General features: G+C 30.4%; 4 protein-coding genes across 5 annotated transcripts; 2 read left to right on the top strand and 2 right to left on the bottom strand.

Moving 5' to 3' along the window:
* Nucleotides 1-2,225, bottom strand: LOC110280108 (uncharacterized). The gene is made up of 3 exons (XM_021140651.2): nt 1,791-2,225; nt 632-1,742; nt 1-392 (listed from the first exon to the last, which is right to left on the bottom strand). Exons 1-3 carry the CDS (start codon nt 2,223-2,225, stop codon nt 1-3), a joined length of 1,938 nt encoding a protein of 645 aa, XP_020996310.2.
* A 1,792-nt stretch (nt 2,226-4,017) lies between these two features.
* LOC107482467 (non-specific lipid transfer protein GPI-anchored 2) lies at nt 4,018-8,369 on the top strand. Its single transcript, XM_052260049.1, has 5 exons — nt 4,018-4,129; nt 4,356-4,814; nt 5,926-5,973; nt 7,003-7,059; nt 7,908-8,369. The coding sequence occupies exons 1-5, from the start codon at nt 4,048-4,050 to the stop codon at nt 8,048-8,050; spliced, it is 789 nt and encodes a 262-aa protein (XP_052116009.1). The 5' UTR covers nt 4,018-4,047; the 3' UTR covers nt 8,051-8,369.
* A 2,269-nt stretch (nt 8,370-10,638) lies between these two features.
* LOC107482466 (uncharacterized) lies at nt 10,639-14,879 on the bottom strand. Of its 2 annotated transcripts, none has more exons than XM_016102966.3 (5): nt 14,614-14,879; nt 13,544-13,608; nt 13,402-13,462; nt 12,333-12,479; nt 10,639-10,962 (listed from the first exon to the last, which is right to left on the bottom strand). In XM_016102966.3, the coding sequence occupies exons 1-5, from the start codon at nt 14,837-14,839 to the stop codon at nt 10,841-10,843; spliced, it is 621 nt and encodes a 206-aa protein (XP_015958452.1). In that variant the 5' UTR covers nt 14,840-14,879; the 3' UTR covers nt 10,639-10,840. The 2 variants fall into 2 exon arrangements, with proteins under 2 accessions (XP_015958452.1, XP_015958451.1); XM_016102965.3 differs by having other exon boundaries at nt 10,639-10,965; nt 14,614-14,875.
* A 3,238-nt stretch (nt 14,880-18,117) lies between these two features.
* On the top strand, nt 18,118-22,710 carry LOC107482352 (triacylglycerol lipase 2). Its single transcript, XM_052260118.1, has 9 exons — nt 18,118-18,270; nt 18,764-18,894; nt 19,192-19,348; nt 20,144-20,254; nt 20,507-20,650; nt 20,736-20,776; nt 21,314-21,393; nt 21,498-21,593; nt 22,391-22,710. The coding sequence occupies exons 1-9, from the start codon at nt 18,118-18,120 to the stop codon at nt 22,708-22,710; spliced, it is 1,233 nt and encodes a 410-aa protein (XP_052116078.1).
* The last annotated feature ends 101 nt before the right edge of the window (nt 22,711-22,811 follow it).

The following is a 22,811-nucleotide window of genomic DNA, read 5'->3' as shown; positions in this document are numbered from 1 at the left end:
CTATGACTGTATACCCTGGCTACCTCCGACCTGTGGGCAGCTCCGACGAGTGTGTCCGGGTTGCCGACATAAGCCGCATCTCTTAGGCCGGTTTGGATCTGCCTCGTCCATGTTCGTCCGTATCCGAGTAGACCTGGGACGACCCTCCCTTGCACGCCTCTTGTTCGGGTCCGGTATCACCGTCGGCCCATCATATAGTGGCCAGAAACCCTCTGGGATTGGAGGTCTGAATCCCATCTGATAAACACAAAACGTTACTGAGTCGATAGACAGGGTGGACGTAGGAGTGCCAAGTGACTCGTGAGTAGGCACAGCATGCCAGTGCGTGCGGACAAGGAAAATGAAGTGCCTGGAAGTATCCGCAGTCACATGTCTGAGATCCGAGTGAGACCCTGTAGGTACCAAGGGAGAAAGAACCAGTAGGAGTGGTCTCTGCGACTGTGTACTCGGAGTTGTCTCTGTCATACAAAGTAACTGTGAAGCACCTTGCCGTCTTCAAGTTGGCCTCGATACATTTAACAAGGTGTTGACTGAATTGTTGTCCAGTACCCAGCTGGGCCTCCGCCTCTCTCCCCTTGCGTACAAAAAGTTCGGCCAACCGACCATACGTTGCTTTCACCAAGGAGCATACAGGAAGGTTCCTCACACCCTTGAGGATTGAATACACACTCAGATATATTAGTCGTCATGTGACCGAATCTCCGGCCCTCATCGCAATACTGTGTCCACAATGAATACTCAATCCGGTTTGCCCAATCACACATCGTCGGATCTTCCGAGCGAAGAATATCAAACCAGTAATCGAACTCAACCTCCGTCTTAGCATAGGCAGCATTAATAATAAGCCTCCTTGCGTCTTTACCCTTGAAGGTGAGGGCAAAATTTGCTGCTATGTGCCAAATGTAGAAAGCTCGGTATGCAGCCGGAGGCAGCCAGCCCCCGTCGGGAGCCTCAAGGGTGACCTTGATGCCATTATACCTGTCAGAGATAACGAGCAGACCCGGCTGTGGGGTGACGTGATGACGGATGTGGGAGAGAAAGAATGACCAAGACTCAGCATTCTCACCCTCGACTAGTGCGAATGCAACAGGGAGTATGTTGGAGTTCCCGTCCTGTGCAATTGCAACAAGCAGAGTACCCCCAAACTTGCCATATAGATGCGTCCCATCAATACTAACCAACGGCTTGCAATGACGAAATGTCTCGATACACGGTAGAAAAGTCCAAAACAGTCTGTGAAAATAAGCCTGAGATTCGTCCAGCTGTCCCCCAACTTGAACAGGGCTAGTCCGAAGAACTGCAATAGAACCAGGCATGATCACCTGCACTCCTAACATCCACCTTGGGAGCTCGTTGTAAGACTCATCCCAGTCACCATAAATGAGTGCAACAGCCTTCTTCTTCGCCATCCAGACCCTCCTATAGGTCGGCCTGAACCCATAGTGCGAGGCAGTCGCATTTAGGAGCACCTTGATGCTAACGGATGCATCAGCTCTAACCATTGGCATAATGAATGCCGATATCACATGATAATCCAACCTCCTGTGATCGCTGGAGATAGAGCTGGCGAGACAAGTATGCGGTCCATTGTAACGTTTGACCTCCCATATGCCCTTGCGCTGCCGAAGACTCAGCCGAATCAACCATGTGCACCCATTCCCGAACTCAGAACACTTGCCAACGTAACGGCGATAATCAGACTCCACAACCTTGTACTGTACACCTCGGCGGATGCTGTAAGTCTTCACACTTAACAGGGCATCCTCCTTATCCTGAAATTACTGACCAACCTGAAACTCTGTCATACCAGCTGATCCTTCTGCATCTCTAGCGCCAAATCCTGCAGCCTCCTCAGGTACCCCCGGCTGCCTCATGGCATCCAGGTCCAAAGATGAAAAATGTGGAGGGTACTGCTGTGTGCCAGAGCTAGAGCCACCACCGGCACCGGCAGGCTCACTCGCTCCAATATCATCGCCACTATCATCAGCAATCATATCCGGCTCGACATCATCGTCCTCTACATCATCAAACAATCCATCTCCAGCCCCAGCCGATGCAGCACAGTGTACAGAGGTAGGTACAAGTTTCGCTGTTCCAACCTCGTCACCAACACTGCCGTTGAGATCAACAGCAAACGAAGGGGAGGCGACAACCGGGGCGGGTGGCTCGTAGGCGGGAACTGAGGAAGATGCAACGGCAGGTCTTGAGCTAGAACCGGCAACCATCGCTAAAGTGTTGGTATTCCGGTTTGAACCCCCCGAGTTAGACACCACATCAACCAGCTTTGCCAACAGCTCCGGTGTCCCCACTTCGAAAAACTGCCAGCGACAAAGAAACAAGGCCTGCAAGTCCTAATCACTCCCGATCGTGAAACAATCATACTTCACGCTATCTTGGAGCACCGTGATTGGAATGCGATAGAAAAACTTCTTAACCCTTTTAACACCGTCCAGACCTAGTTTCTGCAGTACAGACCTAGCAAGGTCATCATAGCTCGTCGTAGAACTGACGATAATACAGAGAGGATCTTTATCGGTGAACTTGACACCTGACCGAGTTTTCCTCTTAATCGATCCTCTGTGGTGAACCAACACTATAAAACTGTCCTCACCAGCCATTTGACCTCTCAATATTGAGAGCAACTCACGTTCATCACATATATATACAGGTCTGGAACACAGTAATTCGAATCAAGTTAATTCGAATTCCATTGAGTCACGTGTGCCTACTAATTCGAATCGAGTCAATTCGATTTATCATCACCTAATTCGAATCTACTTGATTCGAATTACATGCAATTCCTTTCAAAGGTAATTCGAATCAAGTTGTTTCGAATTACTTGAATTTGCAGTTTGAATCATGTTGATTCGAATTATATTTATTTGTTCGTTGATGGATTACTGAAAAATTTTTTGTTTTGGTTGATTTGAGTAATTTTGTTCTGCCATTAATTAATAAGCTTAAGTAAAATTATTATTATTATATTAAAATAAATTTATATTTTTTAGATAAACATTAGAGTGAATAAAAAAAAAGTAAAGAAAAATTACTCTAAGAAAAATAGTCATTAGAATCAGAATAAAAATTCCAAGCATTTGAAGCAAGGTGGATACTTTTTTGTAGTTGGAATAAACCCATCTCCACAGATGTACTTGCTTCTCATAACCGTAGTAGATCTGAGGCAAGCATATTTTTTCCGACTCAAGAGCTACGTCTTCGTCACTTTGTTATCGGCATCCCAGAGAAAATTTCTTAGCATGACTCACAAAAACCTTCAGAACTCAAACCCGGACAAAAACTCTAACCATATTCCAGTTGCTTTCATAAAACATGAGTGAGTGACAAGCTTAAACAACCATTAAGCATTTAAAATTCATTAAAAATAAAAATAATCACTGAACATTTAAACTCACGTAGGAAAATTAAATTGCTAATTAGATGACATTTTTTTTTATTTACTAAAAATTAAAGTGTTACTAGGTATTAAAATTATAGCTAGTGACCCACTAGTGATTATAGTGATTTAAAAACTCTTTAAACACTAAAACTAACATAAAAAGATAACCAAAGATATTCTAAAATATACGATAAACAACTTATATGAATTTGACAATAATAATATTAAATTTTAATGTTTTTTTTTCAAGAAGAGATATAAATTTGAGAGGTACATGAACCGAAGAATTTTGTTATATAAATTTTCTATATTTGAAAATTAAGTTTCATTAATTATTTAATATTGACTTTACGATAAGACTACATTAAAATTAAATAAAATTTTTTATTTAAATATAGCACTTTAAATTTTGGAGACCAAAATAAGTTAAACTCAAACATAAAAAATCAATTTAATATTTTATTTAAAATATTATAAAAATATATAAAACTTAATTTTTAATATAATTATTATATATTATGAAAAAAATCCTAATTTTGGATCAAACCCTTCTCGCCTTTAATTCAAAGAGGGTGGAAGTTGCATCAATAGATGTCAATAGAGAAAGAGAAAGAAAAAGACAAAGAGAGGTGGCATCAGCATGGTACACAATGAGTTGGTTGGCTGTTAATCTCAATAAATTCAGCCACCTAAAGTTAGGGAACCGGTTTCCAAGTGAAGAAAGTCACTCTTGTATTTATTTATGAATTTTGCTAGAGAGTTAATAGAGTATTTGTATAATGTGTATAATAGATTATTTATTTGATTCAATATAAATTGAAAAATGAATATTTAGAATAAAATATTACTAATTTTTCAAACACAATAAACCTCTGATATCCTTCTAAATCGAACATCTCTATATTTTATTATAGTACAAATATTCTATTGGTTCCTTATATTTTCTCATTATTTACAGTAACGAGAACCTACCACCCTCTCTCCCTTGATAGCCCCAAATTTTACCCACCCAAGGCAGCTTTAAAAGAATCTCTAGTTGTTGTAGTAGATCAAAGGAATCAAATGGGCGGTGGGTGCAGAGTAGCGGTAGCCCTTGCGGCTTTAGTCCTGGCGATGGCAGCAAGCTGCGGAGAGTGCGTTTCGCCGGCGGCAGCTCCGTCGCCGGCGGAGAACGCGTGCTTCACGGCATTGCTAAACATGTCAGACTGCCTGACATATGTGGAAGATGGGAGCAATGAAACGAAGCCAGACAAAGGGTGCTGTCCTGAGCTGGCAGGGCTGATTGATAGCAACCCGATCTGCTTGTGTGAGCTGCTTGGGAATCCAGACGCCGTTGGAATCAAGATTGATCTCAACAGAGCTCTTAAGCTTCCTTCTGTTTGCCGTCTCACCACTCCCCCAGTTAGCACCTGTTCAGGTATATCCACTTCATTCCTCACACTATAGTAACTAAATTCTTAAAATTTGTTGATATCAATTGATTTTACAAAAATTTTGTATGAAGATTTTACTATTTAAATTTTATTAAGATTTTAGATTTTAACGTACTTCATTTACCTTTTTTATTTCAGGTAACATTTCAATTTTTTTTACCTTGTTTCATATCTTCAACTTGATTTTAACATTAAATCCATCAGAAAAGTTTATTATTAGTTGAAGATTGTCAATCTTTTCTATTTTACTAATTTGCACAAAAAAATTTAAAGAAAATAAACCATTGAAGAATTAGTCTCTCAAAATATGCCAATAAAATTTTTTAGAATAATAAACATAAACATGAATAAATTAGTTTAAATAAAAAATTTTATTGATATTTTTTTAAGATATAATTTATCTGAAGTGTAAATTTTTATATGTTTATTGAGTAAATTGTTAAATTGGTTCCTAAAAATTTACTAGTTCTTTAAATTAGTTTTTAAACAATTTTTTTAATTAAATTCGTCTTTTAAAAATTTTTAATTAGTTATATTAGTCATTTCGTTATTTTATTTGTTAATAGTGTCAAAATTTATTAATATAAAATATTAAATAATATTGTATTTCAATACACACATAGAAGTCTTAATTAATTATTAACATAATAAATTTATAAAATTATATCAAATCAAAACTTAATTGTGGAGAGAACTTGAGACAATCAAATCTCTCAATTTGAGATTAATTTTATCTAATTTTATAAATTAATTATGTTAATAGTCAATTAAAATTTCTAAATGTGTTAAAATGTCACTAAAATGTTACGTTTGTAAGTTTTGATACCATCAACAAATAAAGTAACAAAAAAATTAATCTAACTAATCTAAAATTTTTAAAAAATAAATTTAATTAAAAAAATTATTCAAAAATTAATTTAAAAAATAAATAATTTTTCAAGAACTAATTTGACCAGAAATTTACTCCGTAATTATTTATTCCTGTATTCAAAAAGATATTTAAAGATATTTTTTATTCCTACATTGTTTTATTTCATTTTTAATTGAAAACAGCTGTTTTTGTCCCGGTCTTAACAAGTGTTTCTTTTGTTACAGCTGTGGGAGTCCCTGTGTCCTTGCCTCCAAGTAAATCTGCATCACCAAGTAAGTTTTCCATCATTTGATTATTCTTTACTTTTACCCTTGTAATTATTTTACTTACAGGTTTTGTTAGGAAATGTTTTTCTGGCATTTGTTAAAATTATCTATAATAGAAATTTAAATTTTTTTAGTAAATACATTATAAATTATTGATAAACTTCATTTTCTTTCAACAAAATATTTTACTGGTAACCTTAACAATACAAAGTACTTTACCATTTACTGTATTTTTTAAAAATAAAATTTGTTATTATTGAAACAATTGTATATTATTTAATAGGTTTAATTAAGATGGAGATCCCCGTATTTTTAAATTTGTATATAGATTTTTAGGCTTATTCTTGTAGGGAATTAATTGGTAAAACTTTTAAATATATAACATTTGTTTCCAACAAAATAATTATCTTCTATTATACTTTTTATAATCACAAAGAACAAACAATTAAGCTTTCTTTAATTAAAAATAAAAAGAAACTTTGATATATGATAATACAGTCTAACTTGCAATTGAGTCCTTGTTTTTACATTTTTTTTTAAATTTAGTTCCTATAATTATATACTTAAGAATATTCTGATTCTTTTCAATTTTTGTGATGCTAACAATCTAATTAATTTTTTTTTATAAAATATGAAAATTTAATTACAACTTTTAAAATATAAGAATTTATTTATGAATTTAGTAAAATTATCTGAATCTCGAAAATAATTAATCCATATTAAAATATTAACTAATATTTTTCTAATTTTAAAATCCTTGTGATATGATATGTTAATAACTTAATATGAATGAACTACATTTACTAAAAGTATTTTTTTCCATTTCATGGAGTCTGTTGTTCTTTGTTAAAAATATAAGGGAGAGAAATGTAGTAAAGTAAAATTATTTGTCAAGGGAGGAGAATATAATATACTCAAATTTCTTTTTTCTTTAAAAAAAATTTATAAACTTTCCTTTTTAATGCCAAAATAAAGTACTGTATTGAAACCGCATATGTTCTAACTAATTTTCGTTTGTGTAAATAAATAATGAAGGTTTGGCACCAAAAGGATCAACCGCTAATTCTTCAAGTGGAGTTGCTCCTAGTCCCGGTATATACCACTTGAATTTTATACATAGTTAGATATTCAATTCCTTATTAATCAACTTTGCATTAATATAGTAAAATAATAAAATTCACTTGGAATAGAAGTTATTAATCTCTGAGAAAATATGTTGAGGTTAAAGCCATCCTTACGAAAGTAATGGGTGTATTAGACTGGTCTTAAATTTTTTTAAAATTTAGCTTAGAGAGTATATTTGATACAAATCGAAAATTTTTGGGATAAAATTAAAACAAAATAAAATTTAGGAATATTTTTAAAATTTTTGTCAAACTTTAGGGACAAAAAGTATACTTTATCCTATATAATATAGAGAAATTCTTAAAAGCTAACAATTTTTAGTAATTTTAGTCATTATTGGCCAGTACAAATATTAAATTATTTTTAACAAATAAATTTTATTAATTTATGTGTGTAAATTCTAAAAAACGTGGATATAAATTGTATTGATTTATGTGTGCAAAATTTGGTAAATATAAGTATAAATTATATGTTTTTTGTGTACAAAACATCTGTAAATATGAGTGTAAATTATTGTTGGCTAAATGCAGGCTAAAAATGATAATATTTGTTGGTCATGTAATATTGTTCTATAATACAAAAATGCTATTTGTACACTAAAATTAATTACTAAAATCAGTCACCACTATATTTGTGTATAAATATATGTGTAATTTAATTTATTTTCAACGAATATTTTGTATTTCAGCATGTATTTTATAGTAGTAACTAATTTTGATAGCTAATTTTGGTGTACACATATCATAGTCCATCTATAATATATATGCATAACAATTATTTTGGAGTTTTAACTTATTGTAAACAACATCATTTAGGTAATGCAAGTCCATCTTCAAATGAAGCTGCTGCAAGCAGCCCTTCAGGAAATAAAGATAATGCTAATGGAGCTCCAACCATTCAAGCCTCTGTCCTCACTTTCATTTTTGGCTTCATTGTCTCTGTCTCCATGTTCTTTTAGTTCTCCATTCTCAATGTCATTTAGTTTTATAGATATTCAATTTCTTGATTGTTTCTATGTGGTCGACTGCTTTTTCTCTGAAGCTTTTATTGTAATTTAATGCATTCTTCCAAATTAAATACTACTATTATTATGAATAACAATAGCGAATAACTCAAGTTATTGAATTTTTCATTGTGGAAAGAAGAAGAGAAAACATACAAATAAAGCACAGTAAAAGTTACTCTGCAATATAAGATAAATAAAAGGTGCACGAGAAGGAGGTGTTAAATTGTGCTTGTACTTTTTTGAAATAAATGAAATGAAAAGGTTTATTGAATCTTTGGACTTACCAGCAGTTTTTTATGTGACTTAAAAGAAAATAAACAAAAAAAAAAATAAACAAGAAATTGTTTAATAAAGACAGTTCCGTTAAATACTATTTTTAAACTCCTTTTAAGGCAACGGAAGCTCCATTTAGGGAGAAAGGGTCTTCATTGCAGTTTTCGCCATGATGTCTGCTACTATATTTGCATCTCTCAAGATTAACCGAAGATCAGCAAGCCATTTTCAATATATGATATCTCGAATTTTTAACACTAAAAGATCAATAAACCCAGAACAATCTTGTAAATTATTGACCATAATAAAAACCTCCATAGTCTCACATGTAATGTCTCTTTGTTATGAGTCTCTTTTTTTATGAGCAGTTGAGTATGTGCTAGTTTGGATTAGTTTTTTTAATGAAAAAAGTTTTTTTAATAAAGTATTTTTGTTCAATTTAAAATCTATTTGAATATGTCTTTAAAAAAATATTTTTTATTAAAAAAACAAATTATTAATTTTTTTAGCTAGTAATACCTTGCTTTTGAAAAAGGCAAAAGCATTAGATGTTTTTAATAATTAAAAATTCTTTTTAAAAAGTCTGTACAAATATAAAATAATTTTTATCTATTAAAAAAATATTTTTTAAAAAATAAAAAAGTACTTTTTTAAAAGTCAATTCAAACCGAAATCTTGTTACCTTTGCTGCATGTTCCTGATGGCAATATCGAAGATCTAATAAAATTTAAGCAACCACCAAGGCATCATGACAACATGATAAAATCATTTTCATCACGGGAAAAGCTCTGCATACAAGCCATTAGGGCTTGTATGCTTTACAAGTTTATTAAACAATAAAATCAAATTACGCGCTGCTCCACGTACGACGCGCTACATCCCTTCTTCTTCTCCTTCTTTTGTGATCGTTCTTTTCTCCTCCTTTCTCATTGGTTTGTTCTTCGTCGTTGACGTTAGTTCCTCCACATACTGTTACGGCACGTTTTTATTGCACCTTCTTCTTCTTCTTGCTGCACGTTCTTCTTCCTCTTCCTCTTCTTCTTCTTCTTTTCTTTTGTTTCTTGCCTTCTCTTTCTCCTTCTTCATTTACGTGCTTTTCTCTCTGTTTTCTTTCTTCGTTATTCTCGATTTCTATTGTTTTTTGACATCAAGCTCTGAAATCGTTTTTGAAGAAGAAGAAGTAGTAGAAGATGAGGAGGAGAAAGAGAAAGAGTTCTGAATTATGCATGATTTTGGGTGTATTTCTTTAAATCCTTTGGGTGTATTTTCTGTAATCTTTTGGGTGTATTTCTATAATCGTTTGGGTGAATTCCTGTAACCGTTTGGGTGTATTTCTGTAATCTCTTGGGTGTATTTTATGTAATCGTTTGGGTGTATTTCTGTAATCTCTTGGGTGTATTTTATGTAATCGTTTGGGTGTATTTCTGTAATCTCTTGGGTGTATTTTATGTAATCGTTTGGGTGTATTTCTGTAATCTCTTGGGTGTATTTTATGTAATCGTTTGGGTGTATTTCTGTAATCTCTTGGGTGTATTTTATGTAATCGTTTGGGTGTATTTCTGTAATCTCTTGGGTGTATTTTATGTAATCGTTTGGGTGTATTTTTGTAATGCTTGCCATTTTTTCTGAAATGAAAAATACACTCATAGATATCCGTAAGATACACCCATATATATGAGTCAGATACACCCATAGATATCAGTCAGATATCACTCAAATACACCCAAAGGGTTACAGAAAATACACCCAAAGGATTTAAGAAAATACACCCAAAATTCGTTGAAGTACATCTTATGCATAATTCAGAACTCTTTCTCTTTCTCCTCCTCATCTTCTGCTGCTTCTTCTTCTTCAAAAACGATTTTACCATGAAGAATAAAAAAAAAACGAGAAAATAGAGAGAAAAAGACGTAAATGAAGAAGAAGAAGAAGAAGAGGAAAACGAGGAAGAAGAACGTGCAGAAACGAAAGAAAAGGAGAAGAAGAAGAGTAAGAGGAAGAAGAACGTGCAGCAAGAAGAATAAGAAGAATTTCAGAAACCATGAAAATCGAAAAAAAACGAAGAAGAAGAAGAAGAAGAAGAAGAGGAGGAGGAAGAGGAAGAGGAAGAGGAAGACGGAGAGGAAGAAGAAGAAGACGAAGGCGAAGAAGAAGAAGAAGAGAAGAAGAAGAAGAAGACGAAGAGAAACCATTTGAGTGGGGCGCGTGTAGTTACGCTCCATTCAAAATGAGTTAATGCGCGTGTTAATGAAGTTTGGACTGATAACTTGTAAAACTTGTACGGCCTTTTACTTGTATGTGTAGCAGGGCCCTTTCATCACAATATGCACAGTTTTATTATTCTCAGTACACAAAACATGTATACCTGATGTAGCATGCACAATTATTATTATTTTTTTTATCCTTTTTTTGGTTGTTGTAGCATACACTATTCTAAGTAGAGCAGATACAAAACATACACCAGGATGTTCAACCCGTTTGAGCATTATCAGGTTCCTTATCAGTTTCTTCCGCAGCTTCTATTTCTTCATTGGTGTCTGCAGTTGTATCTTCTTCGACCTTCGATACACGAAACATAGCCAGATGGGTGTCTCCTGACAAAAAAAATCATGATTATTGTAGTACTTCTTTTGTTATGGTATGTATCTCATGAGCATATCATTTTGAAAAACTATGAAAACTTGAGTTGTGGACGAAATGTAGCATAAACACCAAAGAGATTTATGGCAGAACATCTTAAAGTTCGACATAGCAACATCTTTGTTGGACACTAGAATCAGATGCAAAAGTAGAAGCAAAAGCAAAATTGTAAGAAAAGATACTGTATTATTGTCATTGGTGGGGATTGTTGACAATTTTTCAAACTTCAAAGGACTTTAGAGAGTTCCAACTCCCTCTTCTGAGACCAACTAACTTCCCAATCAATTAACCAACCTCTCTAACATCATGTAATTTTTACTTTCTTACCCTTCTACCTTATTACCTCCATCTCTGTTCTTATTTACAACTAAACTTGGAGCTCAAGCTAACAAGAAAACTAAGAATGTATGAGAATGCGAACATTATGGATCCTTGAGAGTTCCTTTGCTTTTCTAATTCCTGACTTATTAATAAAGAGTGAATACCCCACCCAGCCCCTGACAATTATCTCGAAGGACAACGAGGTCCTCAAGAAAAAAAACACCCAACCCAGCCGGCAGTCCCTTATCAAAAAAATAACATTAATTTTTTTTTGGCACAGGGGCTAATCAGTCCCATAAAAGTAAAGCTCAGGAACCGGATTTGATATTTTTTTTATCAAGGACCTCGTTGTCTTTTGAGATAATTGTCAGATGCTGTTTTAGGTTTTTTCTCTTTCTTAAATCATACCCTCTTCTTCTCATACACATCTAATACCTGACCGCAACTAAAGGCTGCTAAAACTGAATCAGAAAAGACAAGAACATAAGGGAAGTAGGAAACTAAAAGCATCTATATTATTTAATGCAGTTCTAAGGTTTGCATCATAGAAATATGTATTCACACTTCTCATCCCACACTAACTACTATTCACACCTCTTCCAACAAGTCTAATGTCATCCTCCACATCAACTAGTCATTGGAGTGACACAGAAGTGTTCATAGGGAGTAACATGATTCATAGAAAATATCAATTAACAAGTTAATTCAAATATTTTTTTTCATGGACCAACTTGATTTAAGCACCAAATTTCAAAGAGTAACATGAGCATGCACTCGTTTTTTCTTTTCTTATAAGGAAAAAAAAACTCCTAAGTGACATAGGAATAACCCCTTTTACGTTTAAATTCATTTATTCGAGGTACTATCTCCAGTAACATATTTTATCACATACTTTTAAAATTGATAGCTAACTAATAGCCAAAAACAATAAATTCTAATGGTCTTCTAGGGTTCCTTAAGAAAAATAACCAAGTGGATAAAGATGTGTTGCAGTAGGTACCAAATGTAATATTACTCCCCGGAGATACAGTGGTAACTACTCCCGGTCTCAGCCGCTTGTCGTCGACGAATGTACCATTGGTGCTATCCAAATCTGTGACAAGAAGATTTCCTTGTTTCTTCTGAATGCGTGCATGCACTGCCGAAACTGCAAGTGTAAGAGCAAATTTTATATTTGACATCAGATCACTGAATTGATAATTGCCAAAATAGTTCAACTGGAATTGGTTAATCGATAACAAAGCATAGTACACAGAATAAAACAGATGTCTCACTAGGGGTGTAAGTTACTGAACCAACTTGAATTGGTTAATCGATAACAAAGCATAGTACACGGAATAAAACAGATATGTTACTAGGGGTGTAAGTTATTGAACCGAACCGAATCGAAATTTATCGCAAACAGAATAGAAAACCAAAAAAATCAATTTTTTTGGTTTTTTCTGAATTAAATCAATCGGTTTGGTTCGGTTTTCAGTTGGCTTGGTAGGAACCGAACCGAAAAAATGGCTTTAATAATGGATTGAAATAGAAATTTTAGACTTAACAAATGTGTTTGTTTTATGTTTAGTTGTTGGAATGAGTTGAAATTGTGTTGAATTTAAATGTAATGTAATGTTATTTTAGTTTATTGATTGTTTTGAATATCATTTTACTGGGATTAATTTTCTGTTAGTTAAGATTTAAAAATTGAAAAAATCGACCGAATTAAACTGCTTTTGATTCGATTTGATTCGGTTCGATTGTTACACAGACAGCAAATCGATTAGTTGGTACTCTATAAAAACCAAACAGATCGATTCGGTTGATTTTTTGTCCAAAACCGAACCAAACCGAACCAATAACACTCCTATGTGTCACCAAGTGGTACTTTTTGAGAAATGCTAAGAGCTATCAGAATTGATTGTTTTCTTGTCGTTACTTAGTAATTATCTCAATTCCTTTAGTGTAGTTCATTTAGTTTAGTAATGCAACAACATATTTTATTCTATACTTTTAACCATTAACGGCTAACTATAACCAAACACAATAAATTCTGATAGTCATCTAGTATTACTCGTATATTTTACCTGTTGCAACAGGAATCACCAAGTCAGCTTTCTCCGGAACGCGTCCAACTGTCACCTCACGCTGGATAATTCAAAAAGAAACTAGTTAATGTGAAGTATATTGAGCCATATAAAAGTATAATGATTCATATACATCACTTACAGAAGCAATTTCATATGCACCTGGCATCTCAACTTTGAAGCCTATGTGCCTTGTATCTCCATCTCCTATCAATGCAAGTAGATTAGATCAGTTTTGTTTCCAATGTGATCAACCACTTTGTCAATCACAATAGAAAAAAACAATCCTATTCAACAACTAGTGCTTTAAGCGGGTAACTGAAGAGTTCAAATGGATAACTTTATGAAGGATTGAGCTTATTAGTTATCTAATCCATCGGGATAATTTACCAAATCTGTACTAACATTTTCATTTTGACAAAATGATCTAATCATTCAAAGTGATGGGTTAATGATTAGAGCATTTTATCAAACGAAATAGATATTTAACTATTCATTTTATCAAAAATATATGTGTGAGTCCGTTTTGACAAAATCAAAATTTTAGATACCAAAATAACTATTTATTCTAATAATAATAATAATAATAATAGAGATTTTTTATGGCTCTCACTTAGGCTAATTCTTTTAGTTATGGAAATTTAGAATATGTTATACTCAATTATAAAAAAATGGTGTGTTTTTTACGGATATGGAGATAAATTAGAATTCACAAATCGGAGACTTAGTTTGGTTTTGGAAACAAAACTTAAGCTTCCATTTGGGATAATAGAGAAATCTGAGCTTCAGAATTGTGGGGGTTGAAAATTTTTTCAAAGGATAAACAAATCGAGTCAGTTTTGTTAAAACAAAATTGTAAATCACAAATCTCACCCTTAGATTTGTATTTTTTTTTTAATTAAAACAACAAATTTGACTCTCGAATTTATGGTATCCATAAAAAAAATACATGAAGTATTCACATCGCTGAAAAACACCATTTTGAATCACAATGCTAAAAATAAAAAGCCTCTCACACTTAGTCATCAATTCTTTAATTCCAATCCAATAATATACTTTATCCTATTTTTTTTAATATTAATGATTAATTGATAATCAAAAACAATAAATTCTAAGATTTCTCGTAATAATAATTTTTCTGAGTTATGAGGTGATGGTAGATAGAGATGATGAAAGTTATTAGAGTGAGGCAAAAGATGGAAGTGAACTGACCAACTGGCTGAAGAAGCCATTTTTGTGAAGCATCAGAGGCTGAGGCGTGTATGGCTCCCAAAGCCAGTCCCTTTGATTTGAGTCTGAGGGATGGCAGCTGAGAAAACAAGCACTTGTGGCTTACGCCTACACTTAGAGAAGTTGCATTTGATTTTATGACTTGATACTCTGGAATTCTTCCAATGGATACAGGATGCACAATGCTTTCCATTTCATACCTTATCATATCACACGTTCATTCTTACATTATGAGCACTTAATCCCACATCGACTCGTCCATGTGGCGCCCATTTAATGCTTCCCTAGATTTTGGATAATATCTTCAATTCTTCTTGGATCACCTATTCACTTGATTTTTTATTTTAATAAATAAATTAATTATAATAATTATTAAAATAAATAATTTAAAAAATATTTACCAAAATAAGTATTCACTTTATTTATTTTATTTTTTTACTCTGAATTAGAATATTTAAATTATTTTGTTTCAAACAAAATAAATTACACATTAATTTTTAAAATAAATAAGTGTGTCTCAAAAAATGTTATAATTCAAGCATTATTCAGTATTATCCAATTTAATATATCACAAATAACAATTAGGATTAGACCGTACGTGTTAGTCCAAATTTAAGATCACGCTTGATTCATTAATAATTAAGTTTGTTTATAAATTTTAAATTAATTTTACTAAAGCTCGTAATTATTTTTAATATTTTGACTTTCTTACAAAATATTATTGAATTTAATATACTTTAACGATAAATATATTATTATTATTATTATCATTATTATTATTATTATTACATAGTATAAAATATTTTAACTTTTTACAAAAACATTTAATCTAAAATTTTTACATACTTCTTGATTACACATGTACATACATGATATCGGTTAATTTCTCAAATTACTCAACTAAAGAGTTTACATGATGAATATGATTTATTAGTTTATTTCTAATTAGAGTTTACACAAATTTCAAGTTACAAATTATGTAGCCAAAATGATAACAAAACTGAGCCAAAAAAATTATGATATTTTTTTCAATTTTTGTCCAATACTTATATCCATCGATAGAATATATATGCTATTTTTATTAATTATGTAAACATTATTCTTTCATTTGAATTATGAACATTGTGAATGCTAATTGGTATTTATATGAAAAAATAACATATGTTTGATATTTTTATATTTTGTTGAATTATAATTATATCTGAAATTTCAATTTTAATATGGTATATATGAATTTTAGTTAAAATTTATAATTAAAAAGTAGTAATTTTTATGTATTACTAATTTTATAATCAAAATATTCACATGTCACTTTTTAATTATAATTGAAATAATCAAATATCTTTCCTTCTAAATTAAAGAATTTTCTCCTTCTCCTCCTCTTTTTTTCTCTATCTCTCTCATTCATTCCGTCACTTTATCTCTCTTATTCTTATATTCACTCTATCTCTTTTATATATCATTATCAATGGCTAATTATAAATTTGAAAATCAAAATGTATAACATGATATTCTCTAATTTTAATTAAAATTAAATTAAAACTAAAATATTGAAATTAAAATTAAAATATTGAAATTAAAATTCAAATATAACTATATTATATTATTATTTAACAACTAAAATATATCACATAACACTCTCTCATTAAAATTAAGATGAAATATTTTCTCCAAAATTAATAAATTCCCTTCCTCCATCCTCTTATCTACCTCTTTTTCCTTTTCCATTTTTCTATATCCTTTATAACTTATATTTTATATTTTATATTAATAAGTTGATAAACTAAAATATGTCACGAGATATTATTTCATTACAATTATATTAAATATTTTCCTCCAAAATTAACAAACTCTCCCTCTTTTTTTTTAATCTTTCTCTTTCTTTTCTCTCTCGTTACATTCTCTATCTCTTTTTACATTTTTGTCTTACAACAAATAAAATTAATAAAATAATATAATTTAAATAAATTCATAAAATTATAAACAATACATTAAATTCATAATTAAATATAATTAAAAAATAATTCTGTAATATTATTCCCATAAAAAAATATTATTATATGCATATTTTTTTAATTTTTTTATTTAGTTTTAAATTTGATGGCCTATATTTCTAATTTATATTTTTACTTCTCTTCCTTCAAATATTTATTACATATAATTTAGCTGATGAGAACTTTTTCTCATATGATCTTTTTATAAAAGTAGTTTGATTATATAAATATTTAATTTTCTGTCATAATCTATAATATTAAAATAAAGTTGACATAGTTTCAAAAGATTTATATTTTCGTATTGTTATTACGAGCAAAAATACTAGTAGTGACTAATTTAGTAATCAATTTTAAGATTTTTAGATCACGTATTACTAACTGATTTGGAGACTAAAAAGTTAGTAGCTATCTAGGAATAAATTGAAAATGGTTATTAGCGAGTGATCTAGCAACAAAAACATTTTTTATTTAGCCATCGATTTTTAGTGACCATATCAATTTTAGCAACAAAAAAATTGGTTGCTATTTAGTAATTGATTTTTTTGTGATGGATCTCATTTAATAATGGTTTGGTGGTCCTTTGGTGAAAATCAGTCTCTAAGTATTACTAGAAGTCAGTCACTATGTTGGATTTGGATCCTCTAAAGTTTGAATTTCACTTTAGAGAATAAAGTGTGATCTCTCACCATTGATTTCATAGGTGGGACCAAAAATAAATATGAAAGAGAAACTATTTAAGGGTAGAAGATCACACTTTACTCTCTAAAGTGAAATTCAAACTTTAGAGGATCCAAATCCCACTATGTTTAATTTAGTGACGACTCAAGTTTTAGCAACTACCCAAATCGGTTGCCATTTCGATAATTTTATTTTTTTATTTTAAAAGTAATTGTTAAGAAGTGAAAAAAGATAAAAAAAATTTATCTTTTAAATTATAAAAAAATTTAAGAAGTCAACATTAATTTAACCAACAATTTAAAAGTTAGGGAACAATGGAATATTAAAAGGAACTAACCAAAAACTAAAAAAAACATAAAATAAAAATTAAGTAAAAAGAACACTACTTGAAAGTGAAAAAAGTAAAAAAAAAATGAATAGGAGTAAAGGAACAACTTAAAAAAAATAATAATAAGTGATTAGATTTGTTTATTTATTTACCGAAAATAAAGGACAAATGAACATTCGATCTTCAAAATTCTGGCGGATACGTTATGTCAAAATAAACAATAATACTTAATTTTGAAAGTCAACAAAATATAAATAATTAAAAATTACCCATTCAACTTCAATGCCTTTGTTCAAACGCCAAGTATATATACATTGATCATAGTTTTGTAAACATATATATTAATTACAAGTCCATCCAAGAAGAAAACGTTAAAACTTGTAAAATGCAAAATCTTTCTCAAATTTTGTCCTTGCACTACAAAAGTTGGTTATAAAATGAAAGCATTTTTAATTTCCGGTGACGCATTAGACCATGATAACCACAATGTCGATGATCAACAAGATTTTAGCGAGTCAGCTTCTCGTGTTCTTCATTTGCGTTATTGCAGAAGCACATGCGAGGAAAACACTATACACAGATGACGGTATTTGCAAGAGAATGGTAGAGACACAGGGTTATGCTTGTGAAGAACACAAGGTGCATATTATTATCATTTATAAAAATATTATTTGTACGTAAAAAATCCGTCATTAAACCAATTACAATATATTTATATATAAATATATATATAATTTAATTTTTTTTATATGTATTATATATTTTAATATATGATGAAAAAAGATAACACTAATGATTATATCTCTAATACTAAAGATGTTTATTATCTCTGTATCCGAATGGTTATTTTGGATAATATGGGATATTGTGTTTGAGAAATTAGTAGTATTTTACTCTGAAAATTCATTTTTAACTTATATTTGACCAAATAAATAGTTCATTGTATACATTTGTACAAATATTTTATTGACTCCCTAACAAAATTCTTTTTTTTTATATACCATATCATGATATTAATTATCTCAAAAATTTAAAATAATTAAAAGAGACAATATAAATCGTTATATTTTTACAACGCCATTAATTAGAGGCATTTATTTTTTGAGGGATTTTTTTTGTTAAACTGGATCAGGTTACGACGGTAGATGGCTACATTCTTAGCCTGCAGAGGATGCCGGCGGGGCGATCCGGTAAGGCAGCAGACAAGCCACCAGTTCTTTTGCATCATGGTCTCTTTATCGTAGGTGCATTGCTTGTTGAGACAACAATATTATTGTGAATTTTATTAGGGAGTCAATAGAGTATTTATATAATGTGTACAATGAGCTATTTATTTGGCTTAATATAAATTAAAAAATGAACATCCAAAATAAAATACTACTAATTTTTCAAACACAATACATCCATATTATCCAGAATAATTATCCGAATATTCAGGAATAATAAACATCTGATATCCTATTGAACTAAATATTCATAAACTCTATTGTACACATTATACAAATACTCTATTAGTTTCCTGTACTTTCTCTATCATTGTTGTTGCTAGATTTTTTTTTAACTTTTTTTTTTTAAGGATGCTATAACATGGTTGTTCAACACTCCGGAAGAATCATTGGCATATATCTTAGCGGACAAAGGCTTTGATGTGTGGCTTGCCAACACTCGTGGGACAAAATATAGCAGCGCCCATACATCACTTAGTCCTAATGACATGGTTCTTTTATTTTTTATTTTTTAGTAAAATACACTTAGCCCTGCTCTTGATGTTTCATAAAAGCTATATCCAGATGAGAGCCAACTTTTATTTTGTCAATATTAGTGATTTTCTTTTAATTTTAAGATTTTTATTTTTAAGGTTTATAATTTAAGCCTTCTAATTAAATATTTAGAATTTAGAATTTAAATTTTAATACAAACAAAATAATTTTTTAAAACCTGAAAAAGTTGGTTCCTATCATTATTTTCAAACTACATAGATTCACATTCATATCTAAATTTGAAGCCAAAGAAATAAGATTTCCAACTTTTTCCTTTACAATTTTCAGACCCTTTTACTTGAAGTTCTCTGCTTCTTCTCCTAAAAAGTAAAAAGAAAAAGACAGAAAAAAGTTGTTAATTAGTATTTATAAATGTACAAATAGATATGAAACTCCACCTTATTAGTTTTGAAATTTACACTCGACGTAGGTTTCTACATTGGTTGCTTATTTTTTGTTAATTTACACAATCGTCCATTGCCTATCACTCTAATAGATCCTCGTTTCATTTATCTACCGCCTAAAAATATGCATATATAGGACAATAAAATAAATATTTTATTTATTAATATATATTTTTTTGAGATAATTTATGTATTTAAATGTATAATCACATCTCAAATAGACAAATACCATACATGCAAATAAAATGCCGGCAGATTTCGAAATTCATGCATCCGAGATATGTATTAAGAAGCCAATTTGGTAACCTCTAATTGGTTGGTTGTTAATTTATTCTATTATTATAATAGGCATATTGGGATTGGTCATGGGATGAGTTAGTAAGTTATGATCTTCCTGCTTCACTCAGTTATGTATTCAATCATACCGCTCAGAAAATGCACTACGTAGGTCATTCCTTGGTGAGTTTGGGTTTAACTTTTATTATTTTAATTAAATAATTTAATTTTAATACACTGTCAATGTAAATTTTACATGTGTATTTAATTATATAATGTCACAACAGCAAAATAATAACTTTTTACATTGAACACTTGAATAATTATTTAAAAAACGAATATGATTAAACAATTGTGTAAAATTTTTATTGTGAGTATATCAAAATTATATGTAAATCTGTTTATGCGTAAAGATAACATGAAATTTAATTTCAGGGAACTTTAACAGCATTAGCTGCATTCTCTGAAGAGCAACTAATGAATATGTTGAGATCAGCCGCATTACTTAGCCCAATTGCTCATTTGAATCAAATTATGTCGCAACCAACAAAGCTTGCTGCCGACCTTTTCATAGCAAATGTAAGATATATACTATTTGAGCAAAGAAAATTTAAAATGATGCAAAATTATTTGATGTAATTTTTTTCACTTTATATTTTGACAGGATGTTTACTGGTTGGGCCTTCATGAATTCATTCCCAATGAGTATGACAAAATCATAACTGAAAATTTCATTTATTATTATGTCTTTTTAATTTTTGCTTTATATTAGACTGGGTTTAGGTCTGAAAAGATGATTAGACAAGAGACGGAAAACAAGACACAAAAGATAGAAATACAAAAATTAATATTCTTGTATTTTGTTTGGTAATAAATTAGAACAAGTCAAATTTATTTTCATTTTTTATTTAAAAAATTTGAAAAAAAATATAATAATAAAAAATATAATTATGAAAAATTAACAAAAATAATAAAATAAAAAATAAAAATAAATTATATTTTTTGTTATAATTTTTATGTCTTTTTTGTCATGATGAACACAAAATGTACTAATTTAGTGTTTCTAAATACAATGTCTCTATCCATATCTCATCTGTCAAATTTAATTTTGTATATTTATCTCAGTGTCTCGTAGTTATAAATAAACGCACCCAGAACACTCATATGTGATATTAATTTCTTTCGGATATAGAATCAACTAACACAAATCTCTTTTTTGACAATATATTTTCTAATGATAAGGAATGTTGCATCCAAATTTCTAGAGGGCATTTGCAGAAGCTTAAAACTGAATTGTTCAGATCTAATGACTGTTTTTACAGGTACTTAATGTTATTAGAATGATGATTTTCACTCATCAATGCATGTATATGTTGATTCCACCAAAATGAGACTTTATTTTAATATTTGTTAATTCAAATTTTAGGTCCCAATTGTTGCATAAATTCTTCGAGAATAAATATATTTCTTAATAATGAACCGCAACCATCATCTACCAAGAATTTGATACATCTATCACAAAGTAAGTATTTTAATTAGGTAATGTTTGAGAATTTATTACTGTTAGATATTTTTCCTATTAGATATTTTATGTTGAAATACTTATTTTATGACTAGTCAATAAAGTTTTTGACTAATCATTTTATTTTTGTAACTAGTTAGATATTGTTTGAAATGAAGCATTTTATTTATAGAATAAATTAACAAATAAATCCATAAAAATTTATATTTCGGACAGAATAGTCTCTAAAAAAATTATCAATAAAATTCTTTAGAATAATAAATATAATACATTACTTTCAAATTATTTTTTATGATTAGGATAAAAAGTTTTAATTTGAATTTATTTGTCAATATTTATTATTTTAGAAGAATTTATTAGTACTTTTTTGAGTGAATACCCCATCCAACTCCTGAGAATTACCTTGAAAAGACTATGAGGCTTCTCAAAAAAAAAAAATTCAATCCGGTCATTGATTTTTTTTGGACTGATTAGTTTTTGTGCCAAAAAAATAATATTGACTTTTTTTTTACACATAGACTAATCAGTCCCATAAAAGTAAAGGTCAGGGATTGGGTTGAGTTTTTTTTGTTAAGGACCTCGTTGTCTTTCGAGATAATTGTCAGAGACCGTTTAAGGTTTTTTTCTTACCTTTTTTTTATTTAAAAACTAATTTGTCCAAAATATAAATCTTCAAGTATTTATTTATCACTTTACTTTTATTTATATTTTGTAAAATTATAAATTATTGAACTAATACTTCTTCATATTCATCTATAGCTTCTAATAAACTTCACTTTTGTATGAATTATGAGTAGTGATAAGAACAGGAAAAATAGCAAAGTATGATTATGGTAATGAAGAACAAAATATACAACACTATGGAGAGGCTAGTCCTCCTCTTTATGATATGGCTAGTATTCCAAATGGGTTCCCACTTTTCCTAAGCTATGGTGGACAAGATATGTTATCTGATGTAAACGATGTCAAGCTTTTGCTCACGGACCTCAAAGATCATCATAAGAATAAGCTTGTCTTGTTGTTTATAGAAAACTATGCTCATGCTGATTTCGTTATGGGTGTTAATGCTAAACAAATTGTTTATGATCCTATTATGGCTTTCTTCAATGATAATTGATTAGCAATTGTTTATTCACTTATTCAACATCAGATCTTCTGTGCTAAAATAATCAAGTTTATATCAAGCTTTAATGAAATATATGTATTATAATTTTATGT

This window comes from Arachis duranensis, chromosome 4 (genome assembly GCF_000817695.3).
Source record: "Arachis duranensis cultivar V14167 chromosome 4, aradu.V14167.gnm2.J7QH, whole genome shotgun sequence".
Classification (NCBI taxonomy): domain Eukaryota; kingdom Viridiplantae; phylum Streptophyta; class Magnoliopsida; order Fabales; family Fabaceae; genus Arachis; species Arachis duranensis.
Note: the sequence above shows the minus strand (reverse complement) of the source record. Positions and strands in the feature narration are given on the sequence as shown.